Source organism: Phycomyces blakesleeanus (genome assembly GCF_001638985.1).
Source record: "Phycomyces blakesleeanus NRRL 1555(-) unplaced genomic scaffold PHYBLscaffold_8, whole genome shotgun sequence".
Taxonomy (NCBI): Eukaryota; Fungi; Mucoromycota; class Mucoromycetes; order Mucorales; family Phycomycetaceae; genus Phycomyces; species Phycomyces blakesleeanus.
The window spans coordinates 1,616,048-1,634,585 of record NW_017265141.1 but is presented as its reverse complement, the minus strand read 5'-3'; the positions used below and the strand labels follow the sequence as shown (position 1 = coordinate 1,634,585).

The 18,538-nt window shown below is 38.0% G+C and overlaps 7 protein-coding genes across 7 annotated transcripts in view; all 7 read right to left on the bottom strand.

The window, feature by feature from the left end:
• Positions 1-18: 18 nt before the first annotated feature.
• PHYBLDRAFT_186671 (hypothetical protein) lies at positions 19-777 on the bottom strand (the record flags this gene model as incomplete). The annotated part of the gene is made up of 1 exon (XM_018439267.1): positions 19-777. The coding sequence occupies one exon, from the start codon at positions 775-777 to the stop codon at positions 277-279; it is 501 nt and encodes a 166-aa protein (XP_018293184.1). The 3' UTR covers positions 19-276.
• Positions 778-1,280: 503 nt separating this feature from the next.
• PHYBLDRAFT_78951 (hypothetical protein) lies at positions 1,281-4,821 on the bottom strand (the record flags this gene model as incomplete). The annotated part of the gene is made up of 2 exons (XM_018443403.1): positions 1,281-4,617; positions 4,674-4,821. 2 exons carry the CDS (start codon positions 4,819-4,821, stop codon positions 1,616-1,618), a joined length of 3,150 nt encoding a protein of 1,049 aa, XP_018293183.1. The 3' UTR covers positions 1,281-1,615.
• A 630-nt stretch (positions 4,822-5,451) lies between these two features.
• Positions 5,452-6,243, bottom strand: PHYBLDRAFT_167461 (hypothetical protein; the record flags this gene model as incomplete). The annotated part of the gene is made up of 3 exons (XM_018435643.1): positions 5,452-5,531; positions 5,789-5,888; positions 6,073-6,243. The coding sequence occupies 3 exons, from the start codon at positions 6,241-6,243 to the stop codon at positions 5,452-5,454; spliced, it is 351 nt and encodes a 116-aa protein (XP_018293182.1).
• Positions 6,244-8,736: 2,493 nt separating this feature from the next.
• PHYBLDRAFT_144492 (helix-loop-helix DNA-binding domain-containing transcription factor) lies at positions 8,737-9,787 on the bottom strand (the record flags this gene model as incomplete). Its single annotated transcript, XM_018431226.1, has 3 exons — positions 8,737-9,182; positions 9,257-9,351; positions 9,393-9,787. 3 exons carry the CDS (start codon positions 9,785-9,787, stop codon positions 8,737-8,739), a joined length of 936 nt encoding a protein of 311 aa, XP_018293181.1.
• A 764-nt stretch (positions 9,788-10,551) lies between these two features.
• Positions 10,552-11,820, bottom strand: PHYBLDRAFT_88848 (hypothetical protein; the record flags this gene model as incomplete). The annotated part of the gene is made up of 4 exons (XM_018443700.1): positions 10,552-10,884; positions 10,957-11,111; positions 11,193-11,289; positions 11,338-11,820. Coding segments are annotated over 4 exons (1,068 nt in total), but the record flags the coding sequence as incomplete, so codon positions are not given.
• Positions 11,821-12,556: 736 nt separating this feature from the next.
• Positions 12,557-13,238, bottom strand: PHYBLDRAFT_133116 (hypothetical protein). The gene is made up of 3 exons (XM_018429549.1): positions 13,153-13,238; positions 12,898-13,076; positions 12,557-12,762 (listed from the first exon to the last, which is right to left on the bottom strand). Exons 1-3 carry the CDS (start codon positions 13,200-13,202, stop codon positions 12,731-12,733), a joined length of 261 nt encoding a protein of 86 aa, XP_018293179.1. The 5' UTR covers positions 13,203-13,238; the 3' UTR covers positions 12,557-12,730.
• A 4,229-nt stretch (positions 13,239-17,467) lies between these two features.
• The window catches only part of PHYBLDRAFT_111261 (hypothetical protein), a gene marked incomplete at both ends in the record, with an annotated part of 2,103 nt that continues 1,032 nt past the window's right edge, over positions 17,468-18,538 (bottom strand). The window contains 3 exons of the mRNA XM_018428203.1: positions 17,468-17,565; positions 17,640-17,842; positions 17,944-18,402. Of these exons, the coding sequence (XP_018293178.1) occupies positions 17,468-17,565; positions 17,640-17,842; positions 17,944-18,402 (760 nt within the window). The remainder of the gene's footprint in view (positions 17,566-17,639; positions 17,843-17,943; positions 18,403-18,538) is intronic.

Genomic DNA, 18,538 nt, shown 5'->3' with positions numbered 1-18,538 from the left:
ATTAATTACTTTTCTCTTGCTGATTATTTAATCGCTTGTGTATATATATACTTTTATTCCCATAATATAATAATAATATAATATAATATAAAATCTATAATAAACTTATTAATCTATTTCATTGAATCAAAGATATACATTTTTTTTTATTGTGTCGTGTTATATTTTTATGTATATATGTATATATAGTATTGCTTGTAAAGAGTATAATTGTGCCAGGATTTTTCAAAGAATATATAAATAAATAAAGGCTTTTGTGGGGAAATTAAGATTATTTTACATGGCCGCAAGATCATCCAAGGATTTGCCTTCAACACGGTGAATAATCCATTCTTGGTGAGGAACGGCTCCTAAAGCTTCGTAAAACTTGCGAGATGGCTCGTTCCAGTCAATTACAACCCATTCGTAGCGCCCACAGTCACGCTCCTTTGCTAATGCTGCAAGTTGAACTAACAAACGTTTACCAACGCCAAGGCCACGAAACTCGGGCTTTACGAACAAATCCTCAAGGTAGAGTCCTGGCTTTCCAAGGAATGTGCTAAAGTTGTGAAAGAAAAGAGCCATTCCAGCAGGAACCTTTTCTTCTCCAGGAGCCTTGGCGCAATAGGCAAAAATAACTTCAGCATAAGGACGTTCACCAAACAGGTTTTTGAGGATGAGTTCTTCTGTAACTACGGCTTCATGGGCAAGCTTTTCGTATTCGGCCAAATCTTTGATAAACTTGACGATTAATCCAGCATCTGCTGGAGTGGCTGGTCTGATATCGATAGGGGACATTTAAAAGAAGTGTGTGATTTGGAAAAGAAAGAAGAAAGGGGTATTCGCAGGCAGCAATTAACTTTTGCTTATGTGACAGACGTTACACCAACAGGCCTGTAAGTAGTGACTTGGTTCGTGGTAGAACAAGTCCGGCGATTTGAATCGGAAAAAAAAACGAACATGACTCACTTTGGATTAAAAGCGTTTGGATTTGACACTTATTTATTATCATTATTGTTATAGGTAAATAGATTGGTAAGAAGTTAGTGTTTGGGTTTCAGCCCAATCTAGGTACGTTTGCATTACCAAGCTGCTGTATATTATAATACATTATAATTACAGTAGAAGCTCTACTTGAACTATGAAAATATATATTACTGGGTTGTGTGTCCTTCAAAGACATACATAGTTTATATAATTTTTATAATTGCTTATAATTTTGGTCTTCAGAATGTGCAAAAGTGAAATTAGGTCAAAAACAACAACCAACCTTTGATGTTTTAACAATAAACTAGCTTTGTATATACATACCCATAGATACGTATATATTATTAATATGAAAGAATTAAACAAATAAAACGAATTTTCTTTAAAAAAAAATAGTAATAACATTATTTCAAATAAACATTCTTGTTGTATAATTGATATCTACTGATGTGACATTTTGACTCTACAAGGATAAGTCATCAGCAAGTGCCATGCTTCTATTTTCTCATCTAATACAATACATTGCTCTTCTGAGTGTATGAAAGTTTTTTAAAAAAAGTATTATGTACACATCTAATAATTAAAATTTAGACTCCAGCTTTTTGTCTTGTTAAAAGCAAAACTTTTCCATCTCACTCGCCTGTAAAGGTTAAGTTAGCCGATTCGCCAAAGCCATATCATTGATATTGTTGACCCACAGGGTTGCAGAATCTGGTAGCGAAGTTAAACAGCGGAATTCTCTATATGTTTCTCGAGCACCAGCCAGATCTCGGTCATTTAGTAAGGCAACAAGAGCATAATAATATGATCGGATAAGAAGTGGGGTATTTCCATTTGGGTCATCTTCTTCAGTCGTTATTTGGTTTGTCCTATTAGGTTTTGGCCGACATTCGAGACGCCATAATCGGCGAATACTCTCATCATCATACGCCATAGCTGAACTTAGGATCATCAAGTCAAAGGTGGCGACATCAGGAGTAATTTGAGTTGTGCTTTTGTTGAGGCTTGGAGATCTGACAGAGTCTTCAAAAATGGGCTGGCTCATCATATCTTCGAATAAATGCTTTGCTACAGGGTGCCATGACTTGTCCTCAGCAAATCCGGTGAGGAGAGCATTGTAGTGGTATGTGGAGATGTCAAGAAAATCTTTTTCTTTGGATAATTGGGTCCAAAAATCCCATGCACTTTCTAATTTTTGCAATCTTACGAATGCAGTAATGAGTGCGTTGACGGCGTAAGCATCGGGTTTTTCACCAGACTTGATTATTAAATCGTATGCTTCTTGGGCAGCTTGGGCATGCGCCTCGCACTGCAAAGCTACCTGCTTCTGACTGCTGCTATCTTCTTTGTAGTTATTAAGTGAAACAATATGCCTTGCCCCAGACATTCCGTGCGCTTCAATTAAGACTGTCAAGGCGGCTTGGTCCAGCTCAGGCACTTTTCCATTGACATCAGGTTTCAAAGACTTTCTCAGGTCACCCAGTAAGCTGATTGCACTCGTTTCTTTTTCAAAAGAAGAAGACTTTAATAACATATTGGCTAGAATCGTATATGTTACGCAGTCGGCTTGAATACCCTGATCGATCATTTCTCGAAATGTATTGTGGGCTTTATCGTATTCTGTTGCTGCAACATACCCTTCAATCAGAGGGGCAAATATGAAAGCAGTAGGACGTACGTTGAAAGGAGGTTTACTCATATAATGGAGGACATTTTGTGCTTTATCAAGTTCTCCGATCTTTGAGTATCCCCATACTAGATGAGCAAAGATATATATATTCGGCCGAATTCCACAATTCAGCATCCTTCGAAAAGCACTCTCAGCTTCTTGCATATCACATCTGGATGCTGCATCTCGGATGATATTGGCGTGTCTGATAATATCGGGCTGGAGACCAGATGTATCCAATGATTCAAGTAGAGATGATATAGTCTGTCTGGCTTTGTTGTCTGAATGCTGAGGCAGCTTACCAAGTATACCCAGAGCAGTGTTGTATGTTCGTTCGTTCGGTTTATGTTCTTTAGTAATCATTTGGTCAAATATCTCTGTTAAACGAGATACATCTACTTCAGAATGATTCGAGGGATCTTTAGCCAGTTTGAGATTGGCAAGTTGTGTGTTGTATGTCACGATATCGCCTTGTACGTTATCAATTAGCATGGTTCGAAGTCTTTGGAAGAGGGCTTCGGCGTGGTTGGGGTTTTTAAAGTAACCTTTGAGTAATATGTTGTAAATGTGGGTGTTACTAGATATCCCTTTCCGCTTCATTACATCGTAATATTTTATCGCTTCTGAAATATCTCCTTTTCCCATATAGTAGTTAATAAAACTGCCGTAAGTGACCGTGCTAGGAGAGAATCCGCGTGTCAGCATTACGTCGTACATTCGGAATGCTTCGTCAAGTTGATTACGCTTAAGTCGATAGTGAATAAGCGAATTAAATGTATATTCATCTGGGGAGATTTTTAATGGTTCTGGTTCGTCTGGAACGATCTTGGGAGCGGCCTGCCCACATCCGCCCGATGTCTTACCACATCCACACCCTGTAGATGGTTGAACTCCCAAAATAGTTATCATTTTTGTCATTTCAGCATCATCCTCTGCTGCAGTGTAGCATTTGATAAGTGCGTTTGCAGTGGTAGTATCTGGTTTGTGTCCCAATTGAATCATGATGTGGTAAAGACTCTTGATTGATTCTACAGACGACTTCATCTCCTCATATGACAAAATACGTGCATGATAGCTGACCTGTTCAGCGATTCCCACCAATACGCTGTTAAATGTTCGCAAATTAGGTACGATTCTAGCCTCTACCATCCTCTCCATCCACTGATCTGCAATTTGCAAATCTTTATCTGTGCGACAGTGCTTCAGATAACCATTCAAAAACACATTATAAGTCATTCGATCGGGTGTTCTTCCAGAATTAACCATACGAGCGTAGATGCTTTCTGCTTCTGCTAGATGGTTAGACTTCACTTTGGCAGCAATGGCGAGATTATAGCTCGCTGTGTCTGGGGGTGGTCCAGATCGTTCCATGGTGTGTAGCAGCGAGTTTATTTTCGAGAAGTAGCGCTTTCGTGATAATTCGTCCAAATTCTTGTATTTTCTCAAATAACCAGCCATAAGTCGGTTGTAGGTTTCTGCTGTTGGTGGCTCTACACAGTATGTCGACATGTTTCTGAATATGGTCTCTGCTCTTTCTACGGAATCGAGTTTTCCGAATAAATCAAGAATAATGTCGAGTTCGGGTCTAGTCCAAAAGTCTTGACTCTTTCGAACAGTTGCTAAAAGATGTTCTAGACGTCGCAGATAAAGAGTCGTGAGTTTATCCTTGTTGTTTCCAGTGTGTTGCAAAACATCGTTTCGTAACGAGGTAAGAAGGAGACTAGAGGTTGCATGAGGCAATGTATTTTTTTCTGAAAGTAAACCTAGGGAGTTGAATGATTCCCAGGCCTCTTGATACTGTTTATCTTCGAGTAGTTTATGGATTGACAGGACAGCTGGGGTACGAATATATTTATCCAAAGCTGAAGCGACATGCATCGGGATTCTCTTTCTTAATTCTTTCTTTTCGTTCGAAAATTTGAATGCTGACGTTTTTTCATCCATGGAATTTTCGACCTGGGAAATAATGTCATCACAGATACCTAAAAAGACCATATTTATTATTTCATCCTAATCTAGCCTATGTCTACATGTCTACCTTTTCGTGGGTGAGTGGCAAAAGGTCGTCTGGGGGATAAAATGGGCAGATCGCGACAGGGTATATCTAGAATAACTTTCCATTGAAGAATGGCACGTTGGTTACGTTGCTTAACACCTGGAGATAGGTGCTGACACAGGTGAACCATAAGGGAGGGTTGATCGTCCAAAGATGTCAACAGACTAGGTCTTTCTTTTGGTTGGCCCGTGGAGGGGACCTGTTATTTTGTCAGGTGATTGAAATTCATGAAATTTTGGAGCTGCGTCATCAAAACTGCTTCGCTTGTACCTTTTTTTGTGCACAGAAAGATTTTGGTATTCGAAATCCGAATATGATCCTCTGCGATCTGCATTTGATTCACTCAATGTACAAATATATATATATGTACGTATGTATGTATGTATGTATGTATGCTACTTTTTTTTTAAAAAAAAAGAAAAACTTGAGATCGAGACACTTCTCGAAAACAATTAGACAAATTATATATTCTTTTTTAGACATTTCTGCCTTTTCGATTGGACAAACAATATTAATGTCTAAAATGTCTTGTAATAATAAATAACAGTTAGCTTTGTAAGTCAGAAGATAAATAGCATGAAAAAGTTGGTATCAATGTTATATAAGCACTTCAAAAATAATAAATAACTGCTGGAACGTAGCTATATAGCAAATAGTAATTATAATAAATAAGAGGAGATGATATGAGAGGAGAGTAATTGGAGGACCCGATAAACTCAAATATATATATATATATATGTAATTTTATTAAGCTGTGGCTCTAAATACCTCTAGTGACTCTTCCTTCGCTCTTGAAAACTTTAAGAACCTGATGTTGTCTCACTGACTCCTCTGAAAGCACTATATTTGACACACTTCAATATATTTAAAAGATATTAATCAGACTATCCTTTAGTCAGTTAATCAATAGAAGGTGAATGCCGGATATATACAGAAGTCTACTATTATATTGTCGTAACCTTTAATTTTATTGCAAGTTCTTCTTTTTTCTGTTTTCTTTGTTTCATTAGGGGGTTTAATTATCTTTGCAAATACAGGCAACAGAGGTTAAAATGTGTAAACTATTGGCCAAGAGAAAGAGAGAGAGAAAGATCTACGTCGAGTTAAGAATTGTAAATTTCTGTCTGTCCGATCTTGATCTACCTTGCTACCATTGCTTTCATTCAAAAACTCAAATTCTGGAAAAATATTGCTCCCCTTCAATTAGCCATTTAATCGACCACGTTTTCAATTGTCTCCCCCAAGTTTTTCAAAAAGGCTAGTACGCGGTGTAATTTATGGACGTGCTTATTTGTATTGCTACGTGCTATTAACCAAATCATACTATCTTGCAAACTACGAGAACAAAAACCTCAGGGCCAAATATTTCTCAACTTTTTACCAAAATCCTGTCGCAAAAAAAAGCAAAAACAAATAAACCAGTGCTTCCCGAACCACGAAAACGTCTAGAGAACCTGTTCCCCGTGATCCCTTCCTTTTTCTTATTTGCGAAATTTCTACTGTTCCCTCTCAATTCGACTAATCTGCGTCTCATTAAAGCTGTGCCGAGCATGACTGATTTTGTTTGGCATTTCTGTATATTCGGGAACCATAAATGGATCTTCCGAGTTTCTAAAAGGGATTCCTCCTTCAAGTTATTTTTCCCGTTGAAATACGTTCCCAACTCTATTGCCGTCAGCACCTAGTTACTTATTCTTGACTGTTTGAAGACCTTTTCTTACTTTATATATATATATATATATATTCTATATTATTACCTGCTTTATTATTTATTTTAGTTTACTATTCTTTCTCAAAGGATGCGTTCTCAGCAGGGGTTTTCTGTGTTCTCATCATATTGCATTAATGCCCAGGTGCGCAAGACTTTGAACCACCCATAATAGAATATTTTTTATCTATCTTCGCAAGTTTTGGTGGTGAAATATCAGATATAAAAATAAAACTGATTAATTTTTATTTATTTTATATTGACTTTAACTGTATAGTAGTTTATGTTCTGGCGTCTGCATATACAGACATAATAAAATCCCTTGTTGTAATCTCATTGTACTCTATAGGACACGCATATAGTTAGAAGTCTTCATTATTTCCGAATAAATCAAACGGCCGTTTACTAGATCGCTACCCTTTGTAGTATCTATATAATATTGTTAATTTTGCTGCCTTCTCTCATAAACATCTACCTTTCTTTTTAATATTCACCTTTAAAATATTTAAGGTCCTTGTATAATCAATTATAAGATTAGTCGTTGATAGAAAAACTCAAGAAGGATCAAATAATGATTTGATTTTGCTGCTGTTGTTGTTGATTTTATTAATAGGTTTTTCTTGTTCAAGAAAAGATGAGCAAAGACGGTGGGTAAATTAAAAAACACTTGCAGACAAACAAAATCTTATGTGAAAGAGAAAAAGAAATGTCCATATGAAAAACAAAGGCAAACAAAAGATGCAAAATTGAAGGTAGTACATATACAGTACCTTAATGCATTTTAAGAGAACTGATTATCTGTATTACTGTTTTATTATTTGAAAGAGATATTTCCGACCTCCAAAAAAAACGAGTAAAAATCCATTAAAGCACTTGCCATTGCTTCTGATACAGGTATAAAAGGTAAATCTTATATCAAGTTTAAAAGGGTATTGTACTGGAGTTTTAGGCGCTTTATATCGAGCATTGAATAATAGCCGAAATGGTGGAGATCTTCTTGTAAATTATGCTTAAAAGCTCCAAACTTTCAAGGTAAACGCAAGAAACTTAGCACACATGTAAGGCTCTTAACATCACTTTTGTTTATTTACTTTCAAGATCTATCGCTCTTCTAATGAAAACAGTTTTTGAAAATGTATTAATTGATTTCAGAAGTATCCTTGCTTGTCAAAGTTTGGAGATGATGTGTAATAGAGAATGCGAATGTATCAAAAGGCATATTTCAAATAACAGAAGAGGCTTTAAAGAACTTTCATCGATGATCCCAGTTCTGTTGAGATGAATGGGTACTCTCTAAATCCTATATTAATGTATTGAAAAGAGTTTTTTTTCTCTGAAAAGAATTATATTTGTACAGGTAAATAGTCTACCAAATGATTCATATTAAATGCAGCAAACATGATCAGTGGATCAATTAACAGAATATAATTGCGTGATTATTTATATTATCAAACACACCATAAATTGTACTTGAAGGCTTGTGTAGTAAGCATTGCTTTTATTTGATGTATTATGGTTTGGTATTTATAAAAAAAAACACAAGTCCAAATAAAACCGTGTTCAGAGCCATTTTGACTGTTTTGAAATCTTGAACAAATAATACAAGTTTCGCCTTATATATATATGTATATGCTCAAAATCTAGACCTCTTTGAGAATAGAAGATTTGTAATCAATATTTATTACTCTCGTCCTTTTATTCTTTATTATGCTTTTTTATGTATAAATAGTAGTCGTAGTAAGTAATTAACTACACAACTTGTCTACATATTTACTTAAGCGGCCCAAATTTTCATCAGGAACATATTGTTATTGATATACAAAGTGAAATCCTAAATAGTCCTCGTACTAAAATGCATGAAAACTATACCATAATTTGAGTCACCTTTGGAACCACGCTGTTGCTGCGGTTCTGAAATTCATGTACACTTTACCTTGCTTCTTTTCTGGCTACAGCCAGGTCATATATCAATTTTTTTATAAAAAAAATTCCATTAAAGACGAGCACAAAAAGAACTGGACCAGGGCTGTAAAGACGGGTATAAAATATGCTTCCGTAGCTGTTATTGTTCCCTTGTTTTATTATCTGAAAAGGAAAAAGAAAACAGACCAACATTTGATAATATTCTGTAATGTTTTTTTTTGTCTTTGAATATTGTGACGGGAATTTTCTTCTTTTCTTGATTGAAGAATATTTAGGTTATGTATGTACTTGTATGCACGTACACTATTTTTGGGTCAAAAGAGTCAACGTTAGAAGATAAGGATAAAAAAAGGATAAAAAGGAAGAAGAGAAAGAAAAAAAAATAAGAAGAAGAAGAAGAAGAAAACTGTGAATTCATTGAATATTCTCATCAGATCCTTTAATTTGCATATTTCCAAACTGTTGTTGGAACTGAAAAGATCCCATACGTTCATGATGGCTACGACCATCAGAGCCCATCAAATGTACTGATTGTGAGTTATTCTGAGGGTATATAGCTTTGTGGCTTTCATTCTGATGAGGGTGTCTTTGTATCGTACAATCGTCTCGGATAGGTTTGATATCCGGTATCATTTCGCCTCTCTTGGCAGCTTCGATAAGCTGCTCCAGCTCTGCCATTCTATGCTGGCAACGGGATACTTCTTCGCGAAGTTCTTTGATGTGATCAACAGAGAGTTTTAGGATAGTACCCTTGTTGATGGCCCTGGCATTGATTCCGCCTTGGTGAGTAGATACAGACATCACATTGGAGGTTGTGGGTGCAGTTTCCAAAAGACGTTCGGGCAAGAGCATACACAGTTCTTTACATAATGTCATTATTTACCTAAGCTACACCCCAGTGCTACTCGTAGACCAGAGAACGATAAGCTCTTACCATGAATCCTCTCGTTGATATTGTCTCTTCGCTTTCGTTCGACTGCATTGTGAGACTCTCTTCTCCGACGTCTCTTCTCAAACATTTCCTGTAGACTGTGGGTGTGAGTTGGTTTATTGATCAAAGCTGGACATACTTTCTCTGTTGGCCTTCTTCTTCTTGACCATTGACGCCTTCCAAGTGTCCTGAAGAGGTTGAAGGTGATACGATGAAATCTCGCCCGGGGAAGATGGGAGATTGTCCGAATGACGAGCTTGTGGAATCTAAGCTCGTTCCGAACCAGTTTTGGTTTGCATCTGCAAATGTCATGCTGTGTCTGGATGGTACATTGGGTGGACTCATTGCAATGGATGCAGCACCAAAGCTGTCTTGTCTCTGGTGTATGCTGAAATTATTGGAAGAGTTGAACACTCGGTTATTACGTGTGACAGGGACCGCTCCGACTGTGGTATGTGGCGTACCCATGGAAGTCATAGGAGGTGAAAAGCGACCAGTTGGTTCGAGTTGGAAGTCTTGCTGTGGTGAATACATGAGAGAGAGAAAGAGAGAGAAAGCGGAGGCGATGAAACTAGTGAAATCCACTATAATTTTTTTTTGTGTGTGTGTGTATGTACGTGTTTTTTTTCCCTTAACTTTGTTCAACTATGCAGTTTGCTTTTTTTTTTGTTCAACTTGTAATTTCCCACCCATCTCTGTGTAGTAAGATAATAGTAATAATCATAACGATAATCATAATAGTACTAAAAAACAAAGGAAAAAGGAAATCTGGCTTGTCTATACTCCTCTTACGGAAACTCCCCCTTATTCAATCTTATTTTATTTCCTTTATTTCTTTATTTCTTTATTCTATAATAAAGGAAGCATAAGATTTCTTGGTGTGCAATGTGCGTTTGAAACTGGTGGTTTAAACTTGGTTGAACGGCATCGGCATTTCAACACCCCTTTTCCTTTTATCAATGCACGGGCCATGGCCATGACTAACAGTTTACTTATATTTACACTTATATTTACACTTATATTTACACTTATATTTATATTTATATTTTATTTTATTTTTGGTCTTCAAAGCCATGGTGTTCGTGCAACGCCCCATGCACGATATGGAACCTCTTGTCGTGGTTTACATGCTTTCATTGTGATGAGAACTAGAGTTTGTATCACAACTTGAAACACTCCATACTGACCTTTCTATCCGCCGATCGCACAAATGTCAATGATTCTTTCAGTACCAGCTACCAATGATCCAATGCTCGATAGGGTACTACCCTGATCGGTTTCTTGGCTCTCTCAACTTGCCATGGCCCATAAATAGACTCCATGTGGTTTCTACTCTCTAGACTACTGACATTCACTGTCGGGATAATCGTTCGGATCTCTAGGCTACCCACAAATGCTGCTAGCTCACGAAAACTTGAGTGTTCCGAGTAAGGAACGCTGTAGATTTTCACCTTTTCAGGGCCCGTGTTTATCTTAATCTTTGGCTCAGCAAAAGGCTGTTTAAATAAACTTTCCAAAGATAAATCTTTGGTTAAGATTGCAGCCGGAGGATAAAAAGACCACCCCGTAGGACGAATGGCAATCAAAGATGTAAAATGAGGCTCAAGGCTAGCAAGATATGGTTTGAGGTGCTATTGTTATCTCTCAGTTAATATCAACCTCTCTTTTCCTTTTACTTATTTTTATTTTTATTTTTTACTAACCTCTTGTTTAATATGACCCAACGGAATCACATGTACCTGTGCTTCGTGCTGATCTCGGGTTAAAAGCGTCTCCAATTCAGGGTTTTCCTGACAGAGTATAATTCGCTTCTTTTCACTCGTCACATAAATTTTGGAGTTGATTCTTTTTGCAATATCTAATAAATAAATAAAAGTATAAATAAACAGGATTGAGTTAAGTGGTGTGGGCAGTAAAGCCAAGGCAAAAAAAAAATTACCATAAAATATACGTTCTTTTCCAATCGTATAAGTCCCAACAACTATCAGCAACTTCTTGTTATCTTGTTTTTTAGTAAACGATAACCACATATCAAGCTTAGTCAGAGGAGCACCATGTTTCTCTAGTTTCACGTGCTCTTCCACTAGATCAGACACAACATTGATACATTCTTGTTGAGCTGGGAAAATATGATTGGGTGCCATATATGTTGTGTCGAGATAGAGACAGTCGATAGGTGGGTTATCTGGTTGTCGGATATGAGGATGAAGGCACATTCGAGGATTAGCCCGAAAATCGCCAGTGTGTAGGTGCCGTAATGTCCGTCCCTTCTTTTTGATAGTAAAAAGGAACAATACAGATCCTGGGCAGTGGTTTGCATCCACAAGTACTACCGTCGTATCTTTATCCACAACAAAGGGAACATCCATAGGAATCACAACAATATAGCTCGGATCAACCTTGAGCTTCATTTTCACCAGATTGGCAGTGACTTTGGAGCAATATATTGGTCCGTGCGCCCATGATTTAGTGAGACCCATATAATGATCGGCGTGGTAATGGGTCAAGAAATACCCTTCGCAGCCATTGACCTTCCCAAATGAAAATGCATCTACTAAATAGGGTGTATCTGATATACTTATTGAATTAAATACCTTAATATGTATACATGACCATTTAAGTCGTAAGATAAACAAACAGTACCTCTCATCCATTTGTAGGCCGGGCATTGTCTTTCTTTCTTAATATTCGATTCCTTCGAAGGAGTGCTGCGGACACTATTCTTATCCCTTCCAAGTGACATGATACTACCAGCAACTTTGATTTCTTTCTGCTTGGGTTGCATCAGTAGATCGGTCCAAGAAATAGTGGAACTTTTGGCTGGGTCTACCTTTACTACTTTAGATGAGTCGTCTTGAGAAAGAGTTTCTGAAAGCTGTTTATCCAGGCAGTTGTTCACATGAATATCCATTGCCTTATCGTCTAGCTTCATCTTAATATCGCATACAGGGCACGATCTTTCCTCCTTTAGATTGGCTGTTGATAGTTTTATGGCCTTTTGGAGATCGTCTTCAAAGGAATCTTTTGAATTAAGATCTAGATCAGGATCATTTTTTTGGGATCCACAATCGAGATTAGATCGCTTAACAGAATTCAACTCTGGGTCTAGGTCTAAACATGGTCTTTTAATCCCAATAGAAGGGCAAATCAAATCGTTTTGAAAGCTGTCCTGACTAGAGTTCATATTTAACAGACAAGAAGAAGTAGTTTCTTAAGCTTTGATTATAATAATTATTATAATAATTATTATTTTTAGTCTTTGGGAGACTTGTACACGTGATAAAAGCCATATTCTAAGGTTGTCCATTTTTATTCGATCTTTACATCGACGGAGTGCGCTCTTGTTCTTTATTTTTTGTAAGAATATAAAAAAAAAAAAAATAGAAAATAGAATATATAAAAATCATAATATATTAAAGATCTCTTATCATGAAGGGTGAACATGACAATGGGGCAGAACTTCTTAAACTATTTTCCTTAGAGCTGGTAAGACCAGACGCTCTTCAAGTCTACATACATAGAAAGGTAGAAAAGGTGGAAGAAATTTATAAGAAAAAAAAATTGTTAATTGACAGCCACAGCCACAGACACAAAATTAATTACTATTTTTGGCTGAATTATAATCATATTTTATGTTAACTTACAACCATCCTGGGTGGCGAGACGGTTAAGGGAGTCATCAGCCTCGGCGTTCTTACGGACAAAGCCGCAGAGAGCGTAGGTGGCAAAGGACTTGGTGGAGCGACCTTCGGCATCAACGTTGGCAACGTTGAGCTGGATGGAAGAGTGGTCCTTGGCAGTGATGAGGCGGTTGGTGGCCGAGCTAAGGCAGAATGACAGAATGTTTGAATGATGGTATGGCAAAGTGGGGAAAGGAAGTAAAAGGTTGCTAGTCGTACCATTTGCGGGGGACGTAAAGATCGACAAATCTACCCTCAGAGTTCTCCATTGTTGGTTTTTCCAAAAAGTTAAGGTAGGTTAAACCGGAAGGAAGAGAAAGAAAGAAAGATCCATGGACTTGTTTGTGTCTGTGTTTTATTCAAACGAATTAATCATTTTGATTGGCTGATTAACTTGTACGTGCAAATTTTTTTTTGTCTTCTCTGGACAGAGAAAAAAAAATAAGTCAAGTCAAAATTCATTTAAGACATTTGATCCCAAAGCCCATTAAAGCATAAAAGCCAAGAGGCGCTAAAACAAAACAAAAAATACAAAATGAATGAATAAATGAATGATAAACAGCTCTATAGTTTTATATATATATATCTATAGAGCATGTCTCTGGCCTGATATAAATACAGTTCATTTAGGATAAAGTTGGAAAACTACTCTCTTCATGAAGAACATTACCATCTTTCTCGGATTGCTTGTATTTTTGGCACTCGGCCAAAGCACAGAAGGTAAGTATGTATTATTTTTGAGACATAAAACTAAGGACATAACCATAGGATCTTCTGGATCCTCGCACACTCAGCTGGTGAATCCTTCCAAAGAAGCTACTCCAAAGAAGCACATATCTCCTCGTCAAGGTGTTGAAGCTCCACCTATCCCTCCAATTCCTCCAATTCCTCCAATTCCGTCTATCCCTCCTATCCCTCCAATTCCACCTATTCCACCTATTCCACCTATTCCTCCAATCCCCAATGGACCGGAAGTTCCCTCAGTGCCAGCAGTTCCGTCTGTCCCAGCAGTTCCCACTGTCCCAGCAGTTCCCTCGGTAAACACACACACAAAAAGTATGGAGATGTCTTCCAAATGCTTCTCCTCTAAAACAACAAGCATTGTCTCATCCATCTCTTTGGTTCAGTCAACAAGCACAGACACTCCTCTACCCACAGGCTCCTCTACCTCTGAGTCGATCTCTAGTGATGGCTGTACAATGAGAAGCACGCTGAAATACACAGTCTTTATTGTGCTCTTAAATGCAATGATTTTTGCTCTCAACTAGCTCACTTTGCTTCTTTCTTTCTTCTTGGCACTGAACAATATGTATATATATATATATCAAATATGAATCTTAATATAAATAAAAGAAACTATCGCACTGTCGTATTAAGTGTACTGCATTATATAAATCTCAATTGGTACACATTTCAAATGGCAAAGTAGTAAAATATTGCTCATAGAGCTCTCAATCAGCCAGCTCACCACAAGTTTCAAGTAATACAACAATGACCCCCCTCTCTTCATTATTATTTTCTCTTAATAATATTAATAAACAGAAAGTCTATTTAAAGTGTATGTTTTACTTTTCTTTTATTGTTTAACAATAATAAGGTGTGATGTCTTGCTAGGAATTTTCCACTGATTGTTTCTTCTCTACTGACATTATCACAGGGGAGGTATTACAGCCAGACTGTTTCATATTATGGCACTTAATCAAAAAAAAATCTATCAAATCTTGGCTATTTGAATGTATTAGACCGCGAATTTACTAGTAAGCCTTGTAAGATCTCAAAAATACACCATTCAATGCATACCACTACACCATCAAATTGGCAACATCTATTTCTCTTCTTCTTCTTTTCTATTACTAATACTTAATTCATCCTTTTTTTTTGTCCAAATCAAAAGCTTGGCTGATATATGGCATTTATTCACGTACTTTATTTTATTAGTATTATTATTATTATTATTTAAAGAAAGATGTTATTTTGTGGCTACATATATATCTATTGAAATACGAGGCCTATTTATCAAATATATGTATTAAACATGAAAATATAGCAAAAAGAAGGGGATATGGAGAGATCGTACAGCAAATTAGGTGTACTTCATCATCATTCCCACGTTGCGCACTTCTCCGCCTGGTCCGATTAAGAGACATTTTGACAGTTCGCCGCACTCGCCTTCTCCATCTTGCATCGCCATTCTCCTCCGCTCAATACTGACCATACTGCTGCCAAGTGGCTCTCCGCCGCAAGGAACTAAATGCCAGTCTGGCCCAAGATGAAAAACACCGACTTGTCTACCGTGTCGCATCTGGAATACTTTGAGTAACCCTCTCCGAGATGAATAAATAACAAGAAAGAGCAAAATCCGCGCAGGACCACTCTTCATCTGTCTTCCTGTACTATTTGCCAAATCGCCTTCAAAGACCTCAAGCCAACCACATGTCGCGTCTCGCACGCCTTTCCACATCCGGATCATCTCGGCTTCCACAACATCCCACAAGATGACTCGTCCTAACACGTCGCTTGTAACAGCTAGGCGGTGACGCTGTGAACTTGAATATGCAGGGGAAAGGCTAATCTGTGTTATACGGCGGTATGGATCTGCAAAAGAAACAGACGATTGGATGGGAGTTGCGGGCTCAATACTGGCCGCTAGAGTGGCTGCATCCTGGTAAGGAGAGGGGGAACCTGACCGAGAAGACGCATTTGAAGTGGCCGTTGACCCTCCTCCGCCTTGGCTGCCACCCCACCATGATTTTGCGAACGAAAAGACAGGCGTGGCAACACGTGAGACCATGTAACTGGCCATAGATACAGCAGACATGAGTGGCCGGGTGGACTCTCGAGTAGAATAGAAAGATAACATTGGCTGATTTCCAACCGCAACAAAACGAGCCGTGGCAGGTGTGCAGAACACGCGCGTTGATAGACTTGAATGTTGATCCACGAGGGGGTGCTGTGCATATCCTGGAGAAGGTCCAAGGCTGACAACATCTCGGATGCCTTCTTGCTGTTGAAACTCCCATTTTTTGTAGGTGAAGGATCTTGATCCGTCTATATATATATAAATGAAAATAGTGAGAATTTATATATTATATCAAGTTATTGTACCATTAATCTACCTGATGTGCCATCTCTGTCAGATGCCCTGAGTGCCGTCCACAAACTATGTCCATCAATACTGACCACTTTGTTCGATTCAAATAACAAAGTAATTTCTTCATCTTCTTCGTTAATGTCCTTTTGGAATGATACTTTGAAAATTGGTGGCGGTGTGCGTAGCTTAATAGTTAATATGGGGGCCATTTCCAATAGTTGAGCCATTAACAAGACGCCGGACTAATACAAGATTCCAATCCAGAGAAGGATTAATTGATTAATTATTTACATTCTTGATGCAGACCTCTATGTTTTTTTTTGTATATCACCTCTGAAAAGATACGTAACCATCCAGTATTGTAACCAACCATCACATATATCTCACTGCAATCGATTATGAACAGCCAAGTCTTTTACAAGGAATCCTCACTTACTTTCTTCGTATCGATGGCACAAACCGTGGCAGACATAGAATGGCGGTGATGCTCTCCCTCATGACGAGAAAAGATATTCAAATATACTCAATAGGGATTGAGAATAATAAAGACATCGTCTGCCCTTTTCTCGCTCTCTCTCTCTCTCTCTTTTGTTTTTGTTTCCTTTTTCCTCATCTTAGCCTTTCACATATGTACTTACCCAGCAGACTCACAGCCAGATCCCTGCCCTGTAGCAGCATATTCACCCTCATTCTCGTTGGCTTCTACCATTACAAATTTAGTCTTGTAAGCAAGGACAAGGTGACGACCTCCTGCCGATGCGGATACAAGATACGATTCCTTTGTAGGTGCCAGGCCCTGAGTTTCGGTACCAAGATCGACTGGACTTTGTTTGTCTAGCTTTGGTTTGGGCTCCTAATGTTATTTTACAAGAGTAATAATAAATATATATATATAAAAGAAGCAAAAGCAAAAACAAAGGCAAAACTTGATTTTATTCAAGTACACAGTCAGCCAAAAAAAAACTGAAAACCTACGTCTTCAACAGCCCATCCCCAGTCTTTCTCCCAGCTATCTCCTGTAGGCTGTGTTGATTAGAAACTGATGGTTGGGATGTGGAGTAAGAATGATATGACACAACTTGCCCTGATCATCTCTGCCATCGAGTCTTCCTGATCCAGTCGAGACTTCATCCGTAACGTCTTGTATAGACGTTGAGACTTGAGGAAGTCTTCCGACTAATATTGACAGAAGGGGAGCTGGTACTGGGTAATGAGGCTCTAGTATACATTTCAGACTCATGTTGAACAAAAAGACAAGATGGGGGTTGTTCTGCAGTAAAATTGCATAAAGAGGGCCACCAGGCTATGTCATCAGAGCAAGATAATTCAAAGTACGACAATTCCCTTTTTTGGGTGGACAGAAAGGGTGCGTGTTTTAAAGAAGTATAAAAAAAAAGAATGAAGTAGAAGAATAGGAATATGAATAGGAAAAAGTAAAAGAAACTACAAGATATTCTTTTTTGTCAAATAATCGAATCGTTTGTAAGTGTATCCAACAAAGGCAAGATCCTTTTGAGCATTCACAGCATCTGTATGGTATCCTATAGTGATGTAATGTGAGTTGAGATTCTTATATCTATGTATATAAAAGGACATGAAGTAGTATATTTACCACTAGGATTATTGTCAACCACTTCGGGCACATTCTCAAGCTCTTCTGTTGGGAAGTAGCTTGTGTCGGTAATGCTCTTGAGTTGAGGAACATGAGGAGAAGGTTCTGACCGAATTGTATCCCAATTTACACCATAGAAGAAAGGATGTGATTTTGTCTCATTAGCACCATTGCGACCGATACGATGTTCTGGATCGCAAATGAGCCTAAAAGATATATATATATAATATATACACACACCGAAATGCGTATTTGTTTAACATTTATCGTTTAATGATTCACCAAATGCTAGATTATTTAATCCTACCTTCGGATAAGGTCCTCTGCTTCACGGCTGATAGGTTGGTCTTCTGGGAACTGAAGAGTATCGCGCCAGTTCATAATCTTTCGGTAGGTTTCGTGTGGGTTCTCTGAGCAGAAAGGTGGGTAACCACACAGGCACTCAAACATAATTGCTCCCAAAGACCACCAGTCGCATTCTTGTCCATATCCACGCTGCAAGAAGATTTCGGGTGCAATATAATCGGGCGTACCAACTGTTGAGTATGCCAATGCACGTCTGTTTTTTTTCCATGTAGCAATCTTTTCTTTAGTGCTTAGGATATTGAGATTGATACTTTCAGTGCCACCGTTGTTTTGGGCACCTTCCAATAGTCTTTGGTAATATTGAGAATCGTGAGTTTTGTGGAAACCGGTTGAGAGACCAAAATCGGAAAGCTTGACATGACCATCTTTGTCAATCAAGATATTATCAGGCTTAATATCTCTATAACTTGTATTAGAAAACTGTCTATTTCTTGGAGAAATGTTCTTTTCTCTCTCTCTCTCTTTTTTTTTTTTTTTTTTTTTGGGGGGGGGGGGGGGGGGGGGGGGGGGGGGGGCTTTTTTTTTTTTTTTAAAAA